This window comes from Aquarana catesbeiana, linkage group LG01 (genome assembly GCF_042186555.1).
Source record: "Aquarana catesbeiana isolate 2022-GZ linkage group LG01, ASM4218655v1, whole genome shotgun sequence".
NCBI lineage: Eukaryota > Metazoa > Chordata > Amphibia > Anura > Ranidae > Aquarana > Aquarana catesbeiana.
In genome coordinates, this window is record NC_133324.1 from 875,388,674 (window position 1) to 875,411,900 (window position 23,227).

The following is a 23,227-nucleotide window of genomic DNA, read 5'->3' on the forward strand; positions in this document are numbered from 1 at the left end:
TCTAACACAATGTGCACATTCTAAATAGTATATAAAACTGAAGACAGCAGATATACATGTAAAACTTATGTAGGGAGATTTGTTTCATCCCTGTGTATCATCTGAGACTGTTCACTTCACTGGGTATATGTGAGGGTTTACATCCACTTTAAGCAACAATTATGCAGCGTACACACGAGCAGACTTTTCGACCGGACTGGTCCAGCGGACTGAGTCCGGCGGACAATCTGATCGTGTGTGGGCTTCATCGGACTTTCAGCAGACTTTTCCAGTCGAAAATCAGAGCCCTTTCACACTGGGGCGGTTTGCAGGCGCTATTGCGCTAATAATAGCGCCTGCAAACCGACCCGAAAGTGCCGCTACTTTCATTCCAGTGTGAAAGCCCCGAGGGCTTTCACACTGGAGCGATGCGCTGGCAGGACGGTAAAAAAAGTCCTGCCAGCAGCATCTTCGGAGCAGTAAAGGAGCGGTGTGTAAAGGAGCAGTGCGGGTAAAACCTCCCCACTAGCGGCCACATACCGACGGTAAAGCGCAGCTAATAATAGCGGCGTTTTACTGCCGACGCTGCCCCGCCCCAGTGTGAAAGGGCTCTAAGATTTGAAACATGCTTCAAATCTTTCCGACGGACTCGAGTCTGGTCGAAAAATCCGCTCGTCTGTATGCTAGTCCGATGGACGAAAACCCACGCTAGGGCAACTATTGGCTACTGGCTATCAACTTCCTTATTTTAGTCCGGTCGTACGTCATCACGTACAAATTCATCGGACTTTTGTGTGATCGTATGTAGGCAAGTCCGTTTGTTCAAAAGTCCGTCGGAAGTCAGTCAAAAGTCTGACAAAAGTCCGCCGGAATGGCCGTCGGACTTTTGTTGCTGAAAAGTCCGCTCGTGTGTACGCTGCCTTACAGGCCTTGTTCCTCCCTCAAAACGTGACTGGACAGAAAAAGGAGAAGCAGCATACTGATAGGCTTCTCTGCTCTCTCCTACTATCAGCATGTTTCTTGTAAAATCCTTAACAAAGTGGCACAACTGATCTGCTCCTTGTAATAGTCTGATCACTACTGTACAGGGGCTGCAAGAGGCTGATACCAGGTCAGATTATGGTATTTACGCTGCCTAAAGTATACAGTATGTTAACCCTTACCTTGCAAAACAACCTATTCAGTTTAAAATAGAAATGAAAGGCAAAATATGTATGTATACATTCTAAATACGTTTCGTTCCCTTTTTTTTTATAAGTTATCACATTCCCTCTGTTCTTAGCTGGAGCTCATGGAGGAGAAACAGCAGTACAGGAGGGCAGGGGCAGTGTCAGGACAAGTCTGATCATTGTAGGAGAGCAGGCTGAGTTCCCAGCATAGCTAAAAAAAACTGACCAGGCTGTGCTCTCATGCCTAGTGTGGTCAGTTTTTAATAGGAAAGCAGTGGGACTTGCAGAAACACCAGGGATTTCACACAAAGAAAGCAATACAAAGAGAACAGGATACTTTATCATACAAATACATGGCACAGCAGGCACATATCAGGAATATGACATGTTGGGTTGACATATTCTTTAAAAAAATAAAAAATAAATCATGATGTATTAATAAAGAGCTTTATTAATCTGTATTATTACATCTTTCTGGAGTTCAGTGTTAAGGACAAACCTACAATGTCATGGAAAGACTTATAAATTTCCCTGTTTACTCTTCGCCATAATGAATCGATTCTGTCCCCGTTGTATTGCAGCACTCACAGGAGATTATTGCGAAGTTTTTGCTTTTCAAGGTATTATGTATTCCTATCAGCCTCCTACTGAGCTAAAAATCAATTACATGATAATTCAGCCTCACCATATGATATTCTTCTCTCTCTTTTTTTCTTAACAAATTAAAATGTGATAGATAGCAGCCGATTCCTGGGCAGCAGAGAGCTAGGCTGAAGTGCGCCATTTACTGATAATTCTTATCTACGTGACATGCATCTATGGCAGTGCAGAATGCTGCTAGAATTTAAAGATTGGGTATGAAGGAGGATTCTGAGTTTACCATCAATTGAGCACAATGAAGAAATGTCAGGGAGACGGATAGTCATCACTTTCATATTATTGCTCTGTAATAAAAGCGAAGTTTTGCACAGAGAACATTTCGGCTAGTGATGGAGTTTAAACAAGTACAGAGCACATTTTCATTTGTCCAAGTAGATGTCCTAATGCCGATTCATTTGGAGTGTCTTGGCTTTACATATAGCATTGTCGCAGCTACTTTGGTCACCAGTGAGGGTTTAAAGCATAAAATAATGTAAGCGCTTACTGGACTGTTCTAATGCCACCCACACATCTTATTTTTATTTTTTTTATTAGATTACATCATTAGTTATAACTGGAGAAAAAAAAACCCTTTGATGCCTGTAACCAAACTCTGCTTCACTTTTTTTATACTTTACGTTACAGCATGGAAACTTAAATGCATTATACACCTTCCTACCTGCACCTTGTGCTTTTCACCTGCATAAGGTGAGCATTGATCATATAAATCGGTGGTCTCCAAACTGTGGCCCGGGGGCTGGATGTGGCCCTTTGCTATCCAGCCCTTGGGGCACTATTCCTCCCACTGCTACAAGGCATTATTCCTTTCACTGTCACCAACAATGGGGTACTATTCATCCCAATGACACCAACGATGGGGCAACATTCCTCCCACCGACACCAACAATGGGGTACTATTCATCCCAATGACACCAACGATGGGGCAATATTCCTCCCACCGACACCAACAATGGGATACTATTCTTTCCATTGACACCAACAATGGGGCAATATTCCTCCCACCGACACCAACAATGCGATACTATTCATCCCATTGACACCAACGATGGGGCAATATTCCTCCCACCGACACCAACAATGGGGTACTATTCATCCCATTGACACCAAGGATGGGGCAATATTCCTCCCACCGACACCAACAATGGGGTACTATTCATCCCATTGACACCAACGATGGGGCAATATTCCTCCCACCGACACCAACAATGGGGTACTATTCATCCCAATGACACCAACGATGGGGCAATATTCCTCCCACCGACGCCAACAATGGGATACTATTCCTCCCACTGACACCAATGATGGAGCATTATTCCTTCCCCTGATACCAATAGTGGAGCCTTATTCATTCCACTAATGATGGGGCATTATTTTCTCCCATTGACCCTGGGGCATTTTCTACTCACACTGGCCACAGTCCGGTCCCCTCAAAGTCTGAAGGACAATAAACTGGCCCTTTTGTTTATAAAGTTTGGAGACCACCCGCTATAGATTCATGGTGTCATTTGTTGTCCTGTATGAACAGCCTATAGTAGAGTAAATCTTCACATGCTAGTGTCAGAAGTTTCTGTTTGTGTTTAAACCTGAGACATGTGGCATGGCAATGCACAGATTAATGCATGACCTATGTCTGTAGTCAAAGAACGAATATTTCCTGTGAAGAAACGACATATCCCACAATCCCATTCAGAAGGGATCCATGCCGGGGTCGGTGAGTGAGAAGCACAGTGAGAAGCTCTGGGAGAGACATGCCAGGATTGGATGTGGAGCCAGAGGGAGAGACTGTGGTGTTGTTGAATTCAAGTCACTGCAACCAGGAGGGTTGGCAGGATTTGCATCGGATGTGCTGGGATCAGTAGTCCACCAAGGATCAGTTAGTACAATTATCTTCTTCATCTAAAATGATTGCTACTACAGAGGGGACTGCAGACCTAACTTGTGCATAAGTCCCACTCTTGTATGTAGTATAGAAGGGATGATCCCTCCAAAGGGCTAAGAATGCTTTAAACTCTCTGCCTCCACACACATACTTTTTACCTTAATATCTAATTAAAACAACAAAATATTTGAAAGTGTACAATGCCATTAAAGTTGGGCGGACACCCCACCCCTTGGGGTACCATTACCCCCACATTTTTTTTTAAAGTTTAGTAGGGATGATGCACCAATACCATTTTTTTTACGAGTACAGATACTTTTTTTTTAGTACCTGCCGATACCATTTACCGGTACCTACCGCAACTGGTTTGTTCGTACTTCAGCTCTTAGCAAGGCTACAAAGCATTGAAAAGTTAATTACAAATTAACAGTGCCGCCATCCCTCCATGCTTGCGTGTAGAAGCTAACGCATACACAAGTCACATAAGTTGCATATATAACTGGTGTTCTCACCACAAATGTGAGGTATCACGGCGAATGTTATACTGAGAGCAATAATTCTAGCACTAGACCTCCACTCTGCTAGTGCAGTTGCTCCAGAGCTTAGTAAATGAGGTAAAGCTGTGCTGACTTCCATTATCCAATCATGTGCAAGCAAGCATGCTGTTTTTTTTATTTCCCTTGCATGTAATTGGGTATTCTTTGCAAAGTGAAGCTTCATCTAATTTACTAAGCTCTGTAGAAACTGCACTTGCAAAATGCAGTCTATTTGCCTTTCGTAAATCCACCCCCTAATGTCCAAAATAGCTCTTTAATTACAACTTCAGTGGCAGATTACTCGTCTGTTTTACTGCAGGAAAAGGCATGCTTTTTACTGCAATAGAATACTTTTTAAGTTAAAAAAAGGGAGGCCCGGAGTGAAAATAAGAATGCAAATAGACGGAGGGCCGGTATGACAGGGGTTAAAGGGGCTTGGGTATAGGTGGGTGGTTTTTGCTGTTTTAAAAACAAGGGCAAAAAGTGTATTTGATTGGGTCAGGGATGGGTGGAGCTGTGAGGGGTTTTGCATGGTAATAGGGTTGGAAGGTCTTAAGTTGGAGGTCAGAGAGTAGAGGAAAACTTTCCCACCTTCCCTCCCTGCAAATTGTTAATCTTTCGGTGTTGGGAATTGGGGCTGTAGTGGGTCACTTTGTCTGACCTGGGGGGTGCAAGGTCCTTTTAGGTTAATATGAGCACCAAAAGGTATGGTGTAGGGACCCGTTTGAGGTACAGTGGTTTTGTGGCTGGAGGCTTGATTAAGTGATAAGAAGGTACTGTCTTTGTTTGATGCCTGATAGGAACTTGGGGCTCCATTCTTTTATGCACTGTGTGATTATGTTATTTATCAGTTAATTTTTCATTATTTATTTTTGGTTAATAAAAGGATGTTATGACCATTAACTCCAATTTGTTGTTGTGTAATTATTAAATTGGAGGGGGTGGGGTCATGGTCAAAGCAGTTTAAGTCATATTGAATTCCCTAGTCATGTAATTTATTATTTGGTGGCTGATTTATTTCTATGCATAGCAATTTAGCACATTTTTAACTGATAGGTCATGTAGTAGCACCTTTATGTTTACATGTGTTAAACTAAGGTGACCAGACGTCCCCGTTTTCCGACTATGATCCCCGGACCCCGTTTGTCCCCAGTTTTGCCGGTCGGCATTTGGGCAGCCAGGCTGCGGCAGTTTCCCGATGGACGGGGGCATTTCCCCAAGAGATAGCACATGCAGAGCTGTGTAGAATGACTGTAGAGGAGGAGCTGGAGCGGCTCCAGCCTGCCTATGCTGTGCTAGTGTAGTTAGTAGCCGCCACTCCTCCTCAGCTGAAAAATCCATCACGTGACTCTTCCAGCATCCCGCCCCTCTCCTCCTACCTCTGCTCCCTCCTCCAATCGCGCTCCTGGCAGCATAGAGGAGAGGACAGAGTACAGCGTTCCTCCCCTTCCCTCCGGTCCTGCAAGGCACTATGGGAATTGTAGGCAAGAAGTAGTACAGAGTGAATGGCCAGAAGCAGGTGAGTTTTTATGCTAGCAGCTAACATGATAAAATTTTTCTCCTTCACTGGTGGGCACTGACAGGCAGCACTCATGTGGCACTATATATATATATAGATATATATATATATATATATATATATCTATATATATATATCTATATCTATAGATATAGATATAGATATATATATATATATATATATATATATATATATATATATATATATATATATATATATATCTATATATATATAGATATATATATAGATATATATATATATCTATATATATATATCTATATCTATCTATAGATATATAGATCTCTCTCTCTCTCTCTCTAGATATATATATATATATATATATATATATATATATATATATATATATATATATATATATCTATCTATATCTATATAGATATAGATATAGATAGATATATATATATATATATATATATATATATATATATATATATGTATAGATATATCTATATATATAAAATATGCAATTGATTATATAAAAAAAATCAAATATATGTGGTAGTTTTCTTTAACTAGCATTGCAGGAAATGTTATTCTTGAATGTGTGCACTGTAATATGTTTCCCCACTAATTCGGGGTACTTTGTCGCAGTAAGTTGGCTTAGCACTATATGACCATATAGTGGGACCAAACCCCCGTATTTTTTGAATATGTTCAGGTGTTTTTAACTAGCCTTGCAGGAAATGTCATTCTTGTATGTGTGCGCTGTAATCTGTTTTGTACTGTTTGTAGGTCTTATAGCAGCACCATCTTGAATTTAAACGCATTGTAGGGTGTGCCCCCCAAATATGTTTTTGTATATGTGATAGTCAATTGTGCAAAAACCATACAATTATTGTCCAATTAGAGCTGTGTATATCAAAACTGTCCAAAAAAAAAACTGTATTCGTGAATCCAATGAAACATACAGGAGCTCAGTCCACAAATGACATCTGCTGTAAGGCTGCTTTCACACTGGGGTGGGGTCGGCGGTAAAGCGCCGCTATTTTTAGCGGCACTTTACCGTACATTTGCAGTCTTATAACAGTTAGCTATTAATATTTGATTATTTATGTTCGAAGGTATCCTACGTGTTGTTACCATACAATGTTTTACTGTTCTGAATTGTTAATTTATTGTTCATTGTTATTGTTGAACCAAAATTCTTTGGCAAGAATAAAATACAAAATATGCATTGAAAAGTTTTATTTCCATCTTATCTTCCTAACATTTGGTAGTCGTATCCCAAAAAATTCTAAAGAATTCTTTTTTTATCTCATGGACGAAATGTGAGAAATAACATATATATCATATAATCCTTCCATAAACATATACCACATACACTGCATATATAATTTGAGGAATATATGCTTATAAAATCGTTTACCATTTGCCAAAAAAAAAATGTCCCCGGATTTAATTTTGAAAATCTGGTCACCTTATGTTAAACAGGCCAATTGAGGAGTAAATGCATAAAATACATATATCAAGCAGTGAGAACAGGTAACAGATACAAGATACCCAAAATGAACAGCAAAAATTCCCTCCACTCAGTAGACTTCTCACAGAACTCTAAGCCCAGACAGGCTACTGTCTTTCAGCACCTTTTGATGTCTGCCAGTAGTCAACTGTAGGATTTTTTTCCCACAGGTTAGTGTATATTCTGTAGTCCCAGATGCGCAGTTAGCTTATTGATTCTTTGGACCCTGTTACGGGCCATGTTAGGACTCTTTAGGTCTCTGCCACAGGCCAGCTGAGTACACACTAGGACAAGATGGGTAGCTAGGAAAACAATGATTCTTTCTTGCTTCTTCTCACAGGCAAGGAGCCAAATGTTGGACCTCTCTGGATCAACACACTCCCCAGACAAAAGCCTGGGAGGGTAGAACCCTTCTACTACTACATCCTCTCCAGGCAAAGCCTAGAAGTGTTAGGACCCTTGTAGAAGGTCTTTCCAAATATTTGTCCTCTTCCTCAGCCCACATTACTAGCACAGACTGCTCTGTGATTTGGCCAGGGCAGAATATTTATTCATAACCCACAACATTGTATCTTTCCACTCTAGCTATTGGAGAACACTTCCCAGTGGCAGACAGAAGTCAACAATGCATCGGGCTTAGGAGAAACCTAACAAACCCAGATAACATAACCAAAGTTTAGGCTAGAATGTTACGTATAAAGTGCAAAAAATCTACTTGTAGGTCGGTAACACCCACACACTCTTCTCATAGGCTTGTCTAACACACAGGCCATGCACAGTTCACCTAGAACTCACTTCTGCCAAATGTATCTACATATGGTGGGTCCTAAACAGCTCACTTACCAACGTAGCTCTGGTCACTCTTACTAACGACTCTCCTCTGGATGGGGATACTTCTTGCATTGGGCCTGACATCTCTTCTGTGGTTGGATAGGGCTCCTCTTCCCCTGTTCACCACCTGCCCCAACCAGATCAGGTTTGCACTGACATGCTTTTCTGGAATCCTGTGCGTTTCTTGATGAGATGCACCAGTCTAGCATTGGCCTAACGAGGGTGCTATCTCACTTTCACCATGACATCACCAACAGTAACAAAAAGTCTATTTCAGACACTTCATGCAGCCACTGGCTTGGTAAAAGTAATTTTATTGAGGTAGTCCATAACATCAGTTCAGTTAAGTGTCTTCTCTTCTCATCTCCAACAACTCAAATCTTCTTTGTGTGCAGTGTACCTTTGTGATCCCAGTGGGAAGGATGCCTATCTTAGGGTTGCAGAAAAGAGTCCTTAACCCACCTAACAGACCAGGTTCTGTTCTGCTAGATTACATCCATAGCTTATAAATGATCCTGTCAGGATCAAGTGAAGTCACCTCACTTCCTGGAAGGATTTAAAGCAAAAACCCTCCCTAAAGTGGCCATAAATCAACCCCTGCCTACATACTTGCAGTAACATGAGACAAATATTTGTGTTACTGCATATACATAAGTGTGAAAGGGCCTTAAAGTGGTTGTAAACCTCAGACGTAAAATATGAACAAAGCTAATACCTCTATAGTGTGTACTTGTCTCAATTAAGAGCACTAAGGGTAATTTCTGTCTGCTTCTTTCTAACTCTATCAGCATGAGCCAATTCTGACAAGTTTTCCTGACACCAAGAGTAAAAATGGTGACAGGGGAGGGACCTCCAGCAGGTTAACAGCCTCAGCTCTGTTCCTGTGTGGAGGGGGGTGTGTCACTTCCCTACAATCAGCTCTCAGAGCTCTCCTCACTGAGCTCTGCAGAGTGTGACTTCAGCTCTCCACCCCTTCTTTGGAACTATCTGACAAACTTTAAATATATTTAGCACTTTGAACAGATGTAGAAGATATAAGACTGCAGATAGACAGGTACAACTTATGTAGGAGGATTTGTTTAATCTCTGTGTATCACCTGGGGATAGTCCCCTCACTAGGTATATGTAAGCGTTTACAACCATTTTAAGAGGGCTTACAGAAGAGAGAGCTTCTGAAGGCTCTGACTACAGTCGTCCACCTATCTTCCCCTGGCATGAAAACTTACCAGTAGCAATGAAGAACATACAGGGGTTTATTTACTAAAGGCAAATAGACTGTGCACTTTGCAAATGCAATTGCTCCAGAGATTAGTAAATGAGGCAGAGCTTCACTTTGCAAAGAATAACCAATCACATGCAAGAAATTAAAAAAAATGCATTTTTGCTTGCACATGTCAGCAGAGCTTCTGCTCATTTACTAAGCTCAGAGGCAACTGCTCTTGCAGAGTGCAACAGTCTATTTGCCTTTAGTAAATCAACCTCACAGTGTTGTTGTTTCACTACTGCCATTTGTTGCCTGGTCCTCAGGTACGCCGTATGCAGTCCTCTCTGGTGTTCAGCTCTCTTTTTACATGTGGACCGCCACATTTTCTTTGTAGGATGGTCGTCTCGCACACCAAGCAGTGGACACAAATTTCCACCAAAAAAGCTTTGCTTTATGCAGTACCTAAGATATTTTAATTTACAGATCTCTAAAAGCCATAGGGTGATATTTGGTAGCTGTCCTAGAAAAGGCTGAAGAGAACCCCCTTGCCAGAATAAAAATGTTAGTATGCTTTTATATATTTGTAGGTGGGTGCAGTCTAATGTCTCCACTGTAGGTGGTGCTCAACTGCAGCTGCATTGCAGTTGGAGAGGAAGTCGAGAGGAGCATGGTTCTGCTATGGTTTCCTGGGTCACTGGGGGAGCTATCCGATAGGATGCTGCAGCCCCATGTGATTCTGGCAGCCATCTAGGGTCAGGCAGAGCCTATTTAAGTATCTGGCTCCCAGGCTTGGCGCACATTTCATGTGTGGGTAGTGTAGGGACAGGTCACCTGTCTGAAAGGGACAGTGGTTAGTGGTAGGGAGAGGTTCCAGATGAGTAGGGAAAGTATAGGGATATGCCATCCTTTCTGGAGACCTCTTCATTTGGGTATGGACCGGCCAGGCTACATTCTCCCATTCAAGACAGACGCTGTTGGCACATTCGAGACCAAGCTCTGCTACACACTACTGTTGCTTTCTGTGAGTGGTCCTGGTCAGGTGCCTTCTCGCCGGGCTTGTTGTGAATTGCTGAAAGTAGTTCTAAAGGCAGAAGGTTTTTTATAGAATGCATTAAGATAAAAAACCTTCTATGTGCAGAAGCCCCCCTAATACTTACCTCAATCCAGCGATGTTGCATGAGAGACTCTGTCTGTCTGGGTCTCCCCTCCTGATTGGCTGAGACACACAGAGCAGCGGCTCGGGTTCCCCCATAGCAAGCTGCTTGGTGTGGGGGCACTTGGCAGGAGAGAGAGGCCAGGAGTGCCGGCAAGGGACCCGAGAAAAGGAGGATCTGAGTTGCTCTGTGCAAAACCACTGTACAGAGCAGGTAAATATGATGTTTGTTATTTTTAAACAAAAAAAAAAGGGGACTTTAGTATCACTTGAACTTTAACATTAATACAAGTTCTGTTCTCTGCAAATGGACTCGGAGCTTTGTTTCACACTGGATGTGGTGCAAATTCACAGAGGATTGCGGACCGCATCAAAATCGCAACCCATTCATGCAAACCGATTGTGGAGTGTATGTTAAGTTAACGACACCCCAAAATCGGTTTACAAAAAAAAGTGCGATTTGCAGAATCGGATCGCATGGGTGTTCACACCCATGCGATCCGATTCTGGTGCGGACAAAAAGGGTCCTGAATGAGTTTTGGTGTGAATGCCATGCGATTTGGGCCATACAAATCCATGGCTCAAATCGCACCCCAGAGACACTGTATGTAATTCGCACATGAATGTGCTGCAATTCCTGTGCGAATTACGTGTCCTGCACCACATCAGTGTGACCCTGGCCTTAGTGTTTACTGGCGCTACGCCATGCTGCACCACATGTTCTAAGTATTTCTCTCTTGAAAAGTGTGCTGCAGGCATATCTGTGTTAAAAGTTAACAATCAGTATGGATATTTGCAGTCAGAATGTTATATGGGTGGTGGTCACTTTGTGTCCAATGACACAGCGTTGTTTCATAGGCAGGCTTGAGTTGCTGTTACAACCACAAAATTCTGTTTTCTGCAGAAAAAAAAGAAAAAAAAAAAAAAAAAGAATGCCAACATAAAGGAAAATAGCTATTTACCATTTACATTCATTGCTAAATTATGTTTTGCTTAAAGTCCTTGAAATCTGCTTGGTTGCTACACAAACATTGTCCTTTTCTCATTCAGTATACAATTCATTTCTTGATTGTAGTTACTCACAAGGGAGAACATTTCAGGAATAATGTAGACAAACAGAATGGCCATTTGAAAAAAGGAATATAATATTAGTTCAATGCTTTATATCAAGCTAAAATATCATATCAGAAATTACAGAATTTCCAGGCATCAGAATATGAGATCTTATTGTCAATAGCAAAATATGACTTCTAATTTCTTTTAACAGGTTGTGGTGAAAACAAAGACCGAATATGAACGGGATCACAAGAAAGGAAAGTTTCGCCCTCCTAAGATTGCAGAATTTACAATCAGCATCAGTGAAGGAGTGTCTGAAAGGTTCAAGGTAAGTGCTAAATATTGTATATACATACATTTTTACTGTTATTTTGCATAAATAGATAGATAGATAGATACACACCTTCAGAGGTCTTCAGAGGTGGAGTCCATGTTATCACCAGTTATAGTGGGTGGTCATAATGGTATGGCTGATCAGTTTATATCTAAACAATTACATACATACAATTAAATAGATAGCTATATAGTATTCTATTCCTATGTCCCATCGCTATTTACTAGTGAACAAAGCTGTTGCCTCTTGGAGCCCTTGATAGGGCAGCAATGCACCTGAACTTCAGTAATAGACTTGGCGTTATGATGGGGAAATGTTAAATGTTGTATTTGAAGTGCATTTTGGAAGTTGTCTAATCCTTTGAGCCTCCGGTCTGGTGGTTATCTTGGCAGTGTCGACCTTGTTGAACTGTGGTGGGATTTGGTGTAACAGACACAGATGATGTGCAGGGTCCCAGGCATGGCTCTATGAGCAGAGAGCTGGAGTAAGAAGTCATGTGAGACTTGTCAACTTTTTTTTGCAGAAATTTTTCCTACTGAGCTTTTTGCTAGTTGATTCCTCAGTTTAGCACCATGGAACATCAATGTCAGTAGCTCCTAACTCTCCTGCAATCTAACCTACTAGATCTGCCATGGTTACATGCATACATTTAAAAGAGGGTAGTCTTATGGTATGTTTGGTGGGTCTTATCATCACAGGAAAAAGCAGCATAGACCTGCCGTCTTCAGGTAATAAACTTTATTAATCAATACAGGAAGCAAGTTTATGCTGTCCTCTCATTTTTTTCTCAATAGTCCCTCTGGTGTTCTCAGTCCCCCTTTGCTGAGATGTGTACAGTACAGTATATATACATTTAGTTATTTTTGTTATTTTGGGGTTGATTTACTAAAACTGGAGAGTGCAAAATCTGGTGCAGCTCTGCATAGAAACCAAAATCAGCTTCCAGATTTTTTGTCAAAGCCTAATCGAAGTTAGAAACTGATTGGCTCCCATGCACAGATGTACCAGATTTTGCACTTTCCAGTTTTAGTAAATCAACCACTTTGTGTCTATTCCGTTGTCACTTTGCTGGAGATCTGGATTCTTGATTCCTGTTTCCCTTTTATTCTGTTCTATCATTTACAGAAAATAGTATATTTTTCAGCCCCTTTCCGAATTCTGTAAGAGGAGATAATCCCATTGTTTTGTGCTACCTGAGCGCCACACATTGTTAGTTCCTTCTGAGGATTAACATCATCTGTGCATAAAAAAGTAAAACTTGAAACTGAAAGGAAAAAAATAGTGAAGTGCTTATATTTCTTACTCTGGTTTGTTGCATCATATAATTTGGATTTAGGTCTGAACTTTGACTGGGCCATTCTAACACATGAATATGTTTTGATTTAAACCATTCCATTGTAGCTCTGGCTGTATGTTTAGGGTCGTTGTCCTGCTGGAAAGTGAACCTCTGCCCCAGAATCAAGTCTTTTGCAGACTCTAACAGGTTTTCTTCTACTGTATTTGGCTCCATCCATCTTCTTATCAACTCTGACCATCTTCCCTGTCCCTGCTGAAGAAAAGCATCCCCACAACATAATGCTGCCACCACCATGTTTCACGGTGGGGATGGTGTGGTCAGGGTGATTTGCAGTGTTAGTTTTCTGCCATACATAGCATTTTGCTTTTAGGCCAAAAAGTTCAATTTTGGTCTCATTTGACCAGAGCACTTTCTTCCACATGTTTGCTGTGTCCCCCACATGGCTTCTCGCAAACTGCAAACGGGACTTCTTATGGCTTTCTTTCAACAATGGCTTTCTTTTTGCCACTTTTCCATAAAGACCAGATTTGTGAAGTGCACGACTAATAGTTGTCCTGTGTTACCATGGACCTCTTGGCTGCTTCTCCGTTTAATGCTCTCCTTGCCTGCTTGTCAGTATAGGTGGACGGCCATGCCTTGGTAGGTTTGCAGTAGGGATGCACCAATACCACTTTTTTAACACCGAGTACAGTACTGATACTTTTTTTTAAGTCCTCACCGATATCAATTACCAATACCTATTGCCTAGGAAGAGTAGGTGGGGGGGGGGGGGGGGGTTGGAGCAGGGGGGTTGTTAGGGAGTTGGGTGAGGTTGGGGTGAGGGCAGGGGGGGAGTAGAGGGGTAGGTGAGGACAGGGTAGTTGAGTTTGGGGTGAAATAGGGATTGTGGGGTGGAAGAGTTGGGATGGAAAAGGCTGTGATTGCTGGGGGAAAGATGGTTGGGATGGGAGGGTCATTGGGAGACATGGGGGTAGAGGTGACAGCTGGCGGAGGGAATGAGGATGCAACACAGGGAGGGCACAGTACAGGGGGTTAGGAGGGCACAGTACAGGGGGTTAGGAGGGCAGGGTTCAGGCACATTACATGCAGAGTGTAGGGTTCGGGCACATTACATGCACAGTGTAGGGTTTAGGCACAGAACATACAGAGTGCAGGGTTCAGGAACAGTACATGCAGAGTTCAGGGTTTCGGGCACATTACATGCAGAGTGCAAGGTTCAGACACAGACACATTACATGCAAAGTGCAGGGTTCAGGAACAGAACATGCAGAGTCCAGGGTTTAGGGGCCATTACATACAGAGTACAGGGCACATTACATGCAGAGTACAGGGTTCAGACACATTACATGCAAAGTGCAGGGTTCAGGAACAGAACATGCAGGGTGCAGGCTTCAGGAACAGAACATGCAGGGTGCAGGCTTCAGGAACAGAACATGCAGGGTGCAGGCTTCAGGAACAGAACATGCAGGGTGCAGGGTTCAGGGTCCATTACATACAGAGTGCAGGGCTCCACCACTCCTTTCCACTGTATTCTGATCCCCCATCCACCCCTTCTCAGCTCTGGCTCGTGCTCACAACTCCTCTACTGCCTTCATCTTCTTCCCCCTCCCTTAAAAGCTACATCATGCACATGCCTTACCATTTGTTGTTCTAATGTAAAGTACCTGGCCGGCTCTTGCACAGACATCCCCCACTGCAAGAGCTGCCTCTCTGCAGCCAGATCTGAGGGGGGCGTCATCATCCAGGCATAATGGTCAGGTGAGAGAAAGTGCAGCCTACCTTGTGAGGCCCCCCACCTACCCCTGACCGTACTAGCTGGGACGCTGGCATCTCCCTTGTCACTGCACTCAGGGAGACAAGCTATTAAAAAGCCCCTGTCCTAGTACAGATGTAGCTGACAGGCTGCGACTGATGTGTCCAGTTCATGTCACTTCCGGTATCGGGTTAGGGTATCGGAGCATTTGCGCGAGTATTGGCACCGATAGAACTGGTAATGGTCAGAAAACATAAAAAAGAAATGCTCCCATAGTGTAGTACTTTGTTAAAGAGGATTTAATAAAAACAAGTGGGTTACACTTACAGGATAAAAGCTGTTTGAAAGCGATACAGCAACATGTGTTGAAAACGAAACCGCGGCGTCTCCATCGGCTTCACTTCACTTCCTATATTGTTTGCCCATCCACCTCCTGAGAGGAAAAACGTGATGACGTCACTGTCACAAGCTCCACCCGAAGCCTATGGGGTGGATCCTGAGCTTATATCGTGAAATTCTGTCAGATTAGCAAACGTGTGAGATCAGCAGGCTTGCCGCTGCTTTCAAAATTCAACATCAAACCAGTGTCATGGAGTTCTATATACTGTATTTCACGATATAAGCTCAGTTTACTGGTAAAAATAAGTGTGACATGCAAGACTTCAGTAGGTGTAAAAAGAGGTCCGCTTGGCGACTTCAGACTGTAGGCTTAGTGTGGCCGAGTGCGGGGTGTACCAAGATGGCCGTGATGGAACGTCACTTCCGTTACGAAATCTGACGGGTCGCTTAATTTGACGGAACACTGGCATACAATGTGTAAACGGCGCATGCGTGGGTGTGATGTCATTGCGCCCTTGGCGAGGCCGCGAACCGGAGGAAAATGGAAGCCCTCTCTGGGGTGATACCGCAGTGCTGGAGGGCTTTGTTTGTAGGTAAGTCTGTGTGATACATGCTAGCACATTATGACATTGTCTTGCAGGGATTTTTTTTTTTTTTATTATCCAACTTTGGTTTACTACCGCTTTAATATCACTTTAACTCTCCCCTCCACCCAGACTGACAATGCTGCTGTCTGCTGTGCCCCCTGTGTTCCTTCATCCAGAGTGGGAGCACTTTAATACAAGAGGTGTGTTACTGGCAGGATCACCAGGGGAAAACAGAGAGGAAAAAAAATAAAACAAATGTAGCCTACACATCTAAGTATTGGTAAACCATTTGTGGTTTTGGGTTTAATACCGCTTTAAGGAAGTAAATAATCTGCAATAACCTGGTAGGAGAAATATTCATCTCTCAGGTAATATTACACATTCTCTATATTACTGGGGATGAATTTTGTTTATGAATCCAAACTGCTTGGCTGGCATTTCTGGAGTATCTGCGAGTGTAGTATGACAGAATTAATCTATAGAAGATGAACTACGGAGGTCCTATCTTTTTCCCAGCATGCACCATAGGTGGCGGGAGAAGAATGCTGACTCTGGACAACTGATACACATCTATATTTCTATATTAACCAATATCCTCAGGGGGTATGGAGCAGTTTGGTAATTACAGTAATACCGCACTGGCTGAAATCATTACTTCCGGCAATATCCAGGTCAGCCACGCAGCAGAAGCACACACATACGTCAGCCACCGTTTATAAGCCCATTTGTAGCATTAGCTAATATACTTTTCTGTGAAAATGACAGTTTTGATCCGAGGCCCCCAGACATCTGTGCCACTGACCGTCCATTTGTCAGCATCTCACAATTCATTGCACAAAGGCCTCACTCTATTGATTTGTGGAGGAGGGAAGGAAGCGGCCAGGGAAGGAGCAGTAGTCATATTGTCAGGTGGCGGATGAGAAACTGTACAGAATTCAGTTTCATCTGGAATGCTCTACTAACAGGGATACTATAGTGTTTTTAGCATCATTATATGTTATTACTTCGACTCAAAGGACATGAGTCTTTTTTTAATGTTATTTATGTAACTGTGTGTGTGTATGCATGCATGTGTTTTAAAACACACACGTTATTCTAGTTTTTATTGAAATTTACACAGTTTAATGTTGCCTTTTGAATCTCAGTTTATTGTATCAAAGATATAAGAAAGACAATATTACAACAAATAAAGAACAAAGATCAAAAAAGGTTAAGGAGCAATATTTGTCTGCAAGAATGTATAACAATATATGAACAAGTATTTAGAGGCATATAACGAAACATTGGTGTATAGGATGAACACATAATTGAGATCATTGGATAAAGGTCAGTGAGTAAGCTGTATGGATCACAAAGGTATGGAACACATCGTTGAGACTTTTTCAGGGTATAAACAAGGAATCAAAGAAAGATATTGAAGATGGTGAGGTTGCATAATGGAAAAGGAGAGAAAAAAAGAACAGAGAAAAAAGACCTACGGTATGTACTCTGTCCAGTTCCAGAAGTGGTATGTGTGGGGTCTCCTGAGGCTCAAGTGGGAAATTCAGATGAGTAGACCATGAGACATTTATGACCTACCTTAGGCTCCATTCTCATGAGCGGTGGACTGTGCCACCCTTCTGAAAGCAATCCACAGTGGATTGCATTTCAACGGTTGTTGAGCGGCGCTTTGCATGTGTAGCACACCCCACATAGGAGCTGCAGATGAACAGGGATCCCCCACTTCTGTACAGCACACAAAAGTCAGAAAAAACATTCAGTGGCTTTGTTTTTATTGTTTTTATTAGGGTGTTAACAGCTTGGATGGGGTTAGGGAGTTTATGGGATGCCCACTTGACTTCAATAGGAACTCTAGGGACGACTTCCTGTATACAGACCCTCTTTAGCTTTCCACCTGCACACATGTTGTTCCTTTCCAAGCACAGCTTCTGCTGGTTCATTCCTAAGGGAACTAGCAGACTCCTTGTCAGTTCAGTAACAGCCCTTTACAGGCAGAAACTCAGTCCCTTAAAAGTAGCACATGTGGAGTGAAACACTGTGTAACCTTTCCTTCCGCTTCCTCTGTGGCCACTAATCCCAGCACCACTTCTTCAGGCAACGCTAGCCCACCTGGCTGCAGCTGCCTCTACACCAGCCCACCCGGCTGACTCTCTGGAGATCTCTAAGGGAAAGGTAGAAGACTTAAGCCCACCTCTGTCTTTAAGTCTTTAAGGGAGACTGGCTGCATATGGCGATCTCCCCCCTTTGTTAGTCCCCAACAGTGTTGAATTACTCACTCTGACCTCTTGCTCCTGTGCCTCCAGGAAAGTCTCCTCCCTTTGTGTTTTCGGCAGGATCCTTCCAGCACCCTAGCCCCGGCCCAATCCAGGACACCCCCCCAGACTAGGGGGTACTCCTTAGGACCACCGACAGCCTCCTTAACACTGTATCTCCATCTTCCACCCGACTTCCCTTGCTGGCCTGGCCCATGTCTATTTATGGGGTTGCCCCCTGCCAGCCCACTACTGGGGATTGACCGACGCTCCATAAACATTCATGGCAGCTCCTCCTAACCCCTGCCCTCTAGTTCTAGAAGGTTCTCCAACCTTCCAGACACCAGGGGGAGGCACCAGAGAGCTGCCAGGATGAGTCATCCAATCCTGGCCTCTAGTAACCCTGACCCGATTCAATGACTCCTGGCCAGAATATACGTTTTCCTACTCTGCCTCTACTACAAGCACATGCTAGAGGGTGCTACACGTGTGTTCAGGGAGTCCTGCTAAGTGCCTGTTTTTTTAGAACCCGAGGGGGCTTTTACATTGCAGTAGTGTAGTACAACAACGGAACAAGCATTTGGCACTTAGTTGTAGTGCAGTGCGGTCCCATTAATCTCAATGGGCACATTTTTGGCAAGCAACATATATCTGCCAAATGCAATATTCCAAGTTAAATTTTCCCCACTGCACAGGCTGTCATAGTGGGTTCTGTGGTAGGCAGTTTGGGGCTGGTAAAAATGCAAATCAACCACCCCTTTGCCACCAGTGTGAAGTCAGCCTTATGCCCTGTACACACGATAGGATTTTCCGACAACAAATGTTGGATGTGAGCATGTTGTCGGAAAGTAAGATCGTGTGTATGCTCCATAGAACATTTGTTGTCGGAATTTCCGCCAAAAAATGTTTGAGAGCAGGTTCTCAAATTTTCCGACAAGAAAACTTGTTGTTGAAAATTCCGAGCGTGTGTACACAATTCCGACGCACAAAAGCCCACGCATGCTCGGAATCAAGTAGAAGAACCACACTGGCTATCTAGGAGCCAGCTAAAAAAGTTAGGAGACAGTTTTTTTTTTAGCGAAGTGTGGGTTGTCAGCGCCCAAGGCAAGGCAAATATTCTGCGCCCCCTAACTTACTTACAGCAGATCAGCCGGCCACCCAATAACCCCGACGTAACACTGTTACATCAGGGTAGCAGGCTGGCCAGAAAGTATATCAATAAAACACCTGTTATAGATGGAGAGTGTGTACACAAATCCGATGCAAAAATTCCACGCATGCTCGGAATCAAGTAGAAGAGCCGCACTGACTATTGAACTTAATTTTTCTTGGCTCCTCGTACGTGTTGTACGTCAATGCATTCTTGACGTTCGGAATTTCCAACAACGTTTGTGTGACCGTGTGTATGCAAGACAAGTTTGAGCCAACATCCGTCGGAAAAAAATCCGCGGTTTTGTTGTCGGAATGTCCGATCGTGTGTACGGGGCATTACGGTTACATCAGACGGGAGATTTCATTGCAGTGATTTCTCACGGCTACATATTGCTAATGCCAGTGATTAACAGCAATTTGTAGCTAGCAATTCAATCTTCAATCACTATAGTTGCTGGTGATTTGTCGCTAAGAAGAATTATGTTGCTTCTACTGGTTAAACTAGTGCTACAATTCAGGCTGTCATGTTCTGCCACAAATCGCTCTCATCCAGTGATATGTAGACAAGACATAGGTGAACGCAGAGCTGGCAAGCTGGTTCTGCATAAACTCAATCAATGAGCGACTGAGCTAGAAAAGTGGATCGCTGCGAATAAGTCCCCTGTTGGACATGGCTCTTACTTAAAACAATGCATGTCAGATGGCTGTCATCTCAGAATTTGCTCAGTAGGCTAAAACTGGCCATAGGTAGGTCAGTTTGTTTTTCTTTCAACCAGCGGGTTGAATGAAAAAAAAAAAAACAGACCTGATTTCCCCATCCACACACTCAGTGTCAATGGGGTAATCCTCCCCGGTTGTATCATTGTATTCTGACAACCGGGAGACTTCCCCACCATCAGAATACACAGATCAGTGCTGCAGCACTGATTGAGCAATAAAACAGGGTGGGTGAACAGAATTAAATCGGTAGATCGACTTCTGTTCAACCACAGTGGAGACACATGGATCAAAATTCAGCAGGTCCCTGCTAGGGTTGCTCCAATACCATTTATTTTTAAAGGCAAGTACCGATACTTGTGCTCAAGTACTCACCAATACTGAGTACCGATACCTTTGCGGTGTGATTTGAGTCCATACAAAATGAATGGGCTTAAATTGCACTGGAAAGAATTGCATGCAATTTGAACAGGAATGCAATGCGATTCCTGTCTGAATTGCATGCAGTTTCCCGTACTGCTTCTGTGTGAACCTAGACTGAAGTCACTATGACAAGGGGGGAAACCGCAAGCAATTCAGACAGCAATCGCACCATATTCTTGTTCAAATTGCATGTGATTCTTTGCGGTGAGATTTGAGCACATTCATTGTGTATGGGCTCAAATTGTACCGCAAAGGTATCAATGCAGGTATTGGAGCATTTGCACAAGTACAAATACTCGTGCAAATGCTTGGTATCGGTGCAACCCTAGTCCCTGCTGAACCAGCCGAATTTCAATCTATGTAGGGCCAGCTTAAAGGAGAACTCCAGCCTGAGCTTGTTTGGCTGGGCTTCTTCTATGGGTCACAGGAGTGCAATTCGTTTTGCACTCCTGTGACCCATTTTCAGCAGAGAGCGGTCTGAAGTTCTCTCTATGCTGACGTCACCAAGATAAGTCCAGGCACCGCGTCATCACGACAATAAAGTCTGGACCTGCCAGATACCTGGACTGATGCCTGTCTCAGGCTCTCAGCGAGCCACTGAGAGCCTGAGACATCCACTTCCCGCTCCTCCACAGCTCAATGCTCCAGTGAGCATGGGGGGGGGGCAGAGAGGAGAGCTGCTGACTGACAGTCAGCGGCTCTCTGCTCGGGGAGGTGAGAGAACTGAGCCATTGGCGATGTTTGATTGCTCGGTTCTCAGTGAAGACGCGGCGGGGGACCAATGCTACATCCACCTAGGTAAGTATGATTATGGGGGGAAAAAAATCCCATACTTCTCTTAAGGCTGATGTCAGACAGGCGATAGTGGAAATTAATCATGTCTACAAAGTGCTAATGCCATTGATTAATATCAATGTGCAGCTAGTGATTAAATTCATCACTGGTGATTTTTTTATACTGGAGCTCTCCTTAAGGCTCCATTCACACAAGCGCGTTTTTTGATGCATTTTGCATTTTGCAGAAATGCATGGGAATTTTTGAACATGGGTTCCTATGGAACATGTTCACATCAATGCCTTTTTGTACCTCTGCATTTTTGGAAAGGGTCAGGGACTTTTTTTCATGCAAAATGCAGCATTTTGCATGTAATAGAATTCAATGGACCAGCATCAAAAACGCAAGTGCACCGTTTTTGCAGCGTTTTTACAGCGTTTTTGCAACGTTTTTGATGCGTTTTGGCGTTTTTTTTTTTTTTTTGCTTTTGTTTTTTTTTAGACTGTATACAGTCTAAAAAAAACTGTAAAAAAAAAAAAAAAAACGCAAAACGCAAAACGTGGCAAAAATGCAGCAAAAACGCTGTAAAAAACGCTACAAAAACGCTGCTCAAAAACGTGGCAAGCATGACAAAAAAAACTCCAAAAACGCTCAAAAGCAACATGCATAGGTGTGAATCAAGCCTTAGTGATTTGCAGGTAAGCTACAAACTAGACTTGTAGTCCATTGACACTTCCCGAAGAGTGTGCAGGAGCCTGGCATTGCGCCCCCAGCTACTGATGGCAGTTGCAATGCTTTGCAGTCTCATTTGCAAAAAAAGTTGATAAATGCACATTTTTTTCCTGCAAATATACGTCCATTTTTTAATTTTTTTTTTTCAAAAAGGTGGCCTTTAATGGTAGAACTCATTTTTATGGCTTATAGAGTCATTTTCTATGATGTATATACTGTTATAGATGTTATGATGGTGTGACAAGTTGGAATGAATGCCCATGCTTGTCTCTGTAGGAGTCACTGAGGTTGCCATGTTGCTATGATGTGCTGCTAGGTAACCGCATCACACGCAGGATTTGGTAAAGCTCTGAGCCTGCCAGAGGAGCCTAGTAGTGAGCCTCTCCATCTTAGAAGCCTTTTATGTGTGACAGAAATGGAGACGTTCGTTGTGTGGTTGCACTTTGAGCTGGAGACAGCAGTGACGTCACATATGAAAATATTCCAGGAGAACGATTGCAGAGATGCAATGCGGAGCATCATCCCCTGTCATCCAGCTCATCCATTGTTATATTCCCCACTCCAACAAACAGCGGAGGATGAATAATGGATGACGCTTCATAAATATGGTAATTAAAAGGGGTGTCGTCTGGAGTTACCTCCTGGGTCCTTGTTAATTGAGACTCATCATGCTCACTGCTGTTGTTGTTGATTTCAAGAGACCTCAAGGATGTTTTAGTAACAAAGGCAAATATTTAACGTAATTAAATGAGGCGTTCAACTTTAACTACATATTTTTATTGTCAGAGCCGCTGTGTAATCCTGGCTTGCGTTTACTAGATTAATCCTCCCAGCCTGTCGTTGACTTCGGATCGGATTATTGCGGCTTTCAGTTTTCTTCTTAAACTGGCCATACAATTGGTAGATTTACATATGGAGGTTCTTACAAAAAATCTTGTCACTATGTTTGAAAATGGCATCAGAGACTTAATGACTATTGTTCAGAAGTACATAAAAAATGTCGTTTGCTACATAGGCCAATTAATCCAGCTTGGAACAGTATAACTACAACGCCAATTCCAAAAAAACTTGGGACACTGGGGTTCATTTACTAAAACTGGAGAGTGCAAAATCTGGTGCAGCTCTGCATACAAACCAATCAGCTTTCAGGTTTTATTGTTAAAGCTTAACTGAACTGAAATCTGGTGCAGCTCTGCATACAAACCAATCAGCTTTCAGGTTTTATTGTTAAAGCTTAACTGAACTCTGCCTGGTAGCTGATTGGCTACCAGGCAGAGCTCCACCGGATTTGCACTCTCCAGTTTTGGTGACAATCTAAATAAAAGCAGAATGCAATGATCTGCAAATCTCATAAACCCATTTTTTATTCACAATAGAAAATGGAAAACATATCAAATGTTT

At 42.9% G+C, this 23,227-nt stretch overlaps 1 protein-coding gene across 1 annotated transcript in view; it reads left to right on the forward strand.

Moving 5' to 3' along the window:
- Positions 1 to 23,227, forward strand: part of NSG1 (neuronal vesicle trafficking associated 1) — a 144,247-nt gene that overhangs the window by 25,807 nt on the left and 95,213 nt on the right. The window contains exon 3 of the mRNA XM_073610213.1: positions 11,678 to 11,794. Coding sequence (XP_073466314.1) covers positions 11,678 to 11,794 — 117 coding nt within the window. The remainder of the gene's footprint in view (positions 1 to 11,677; positions 11,795 to 23,227) is intronic.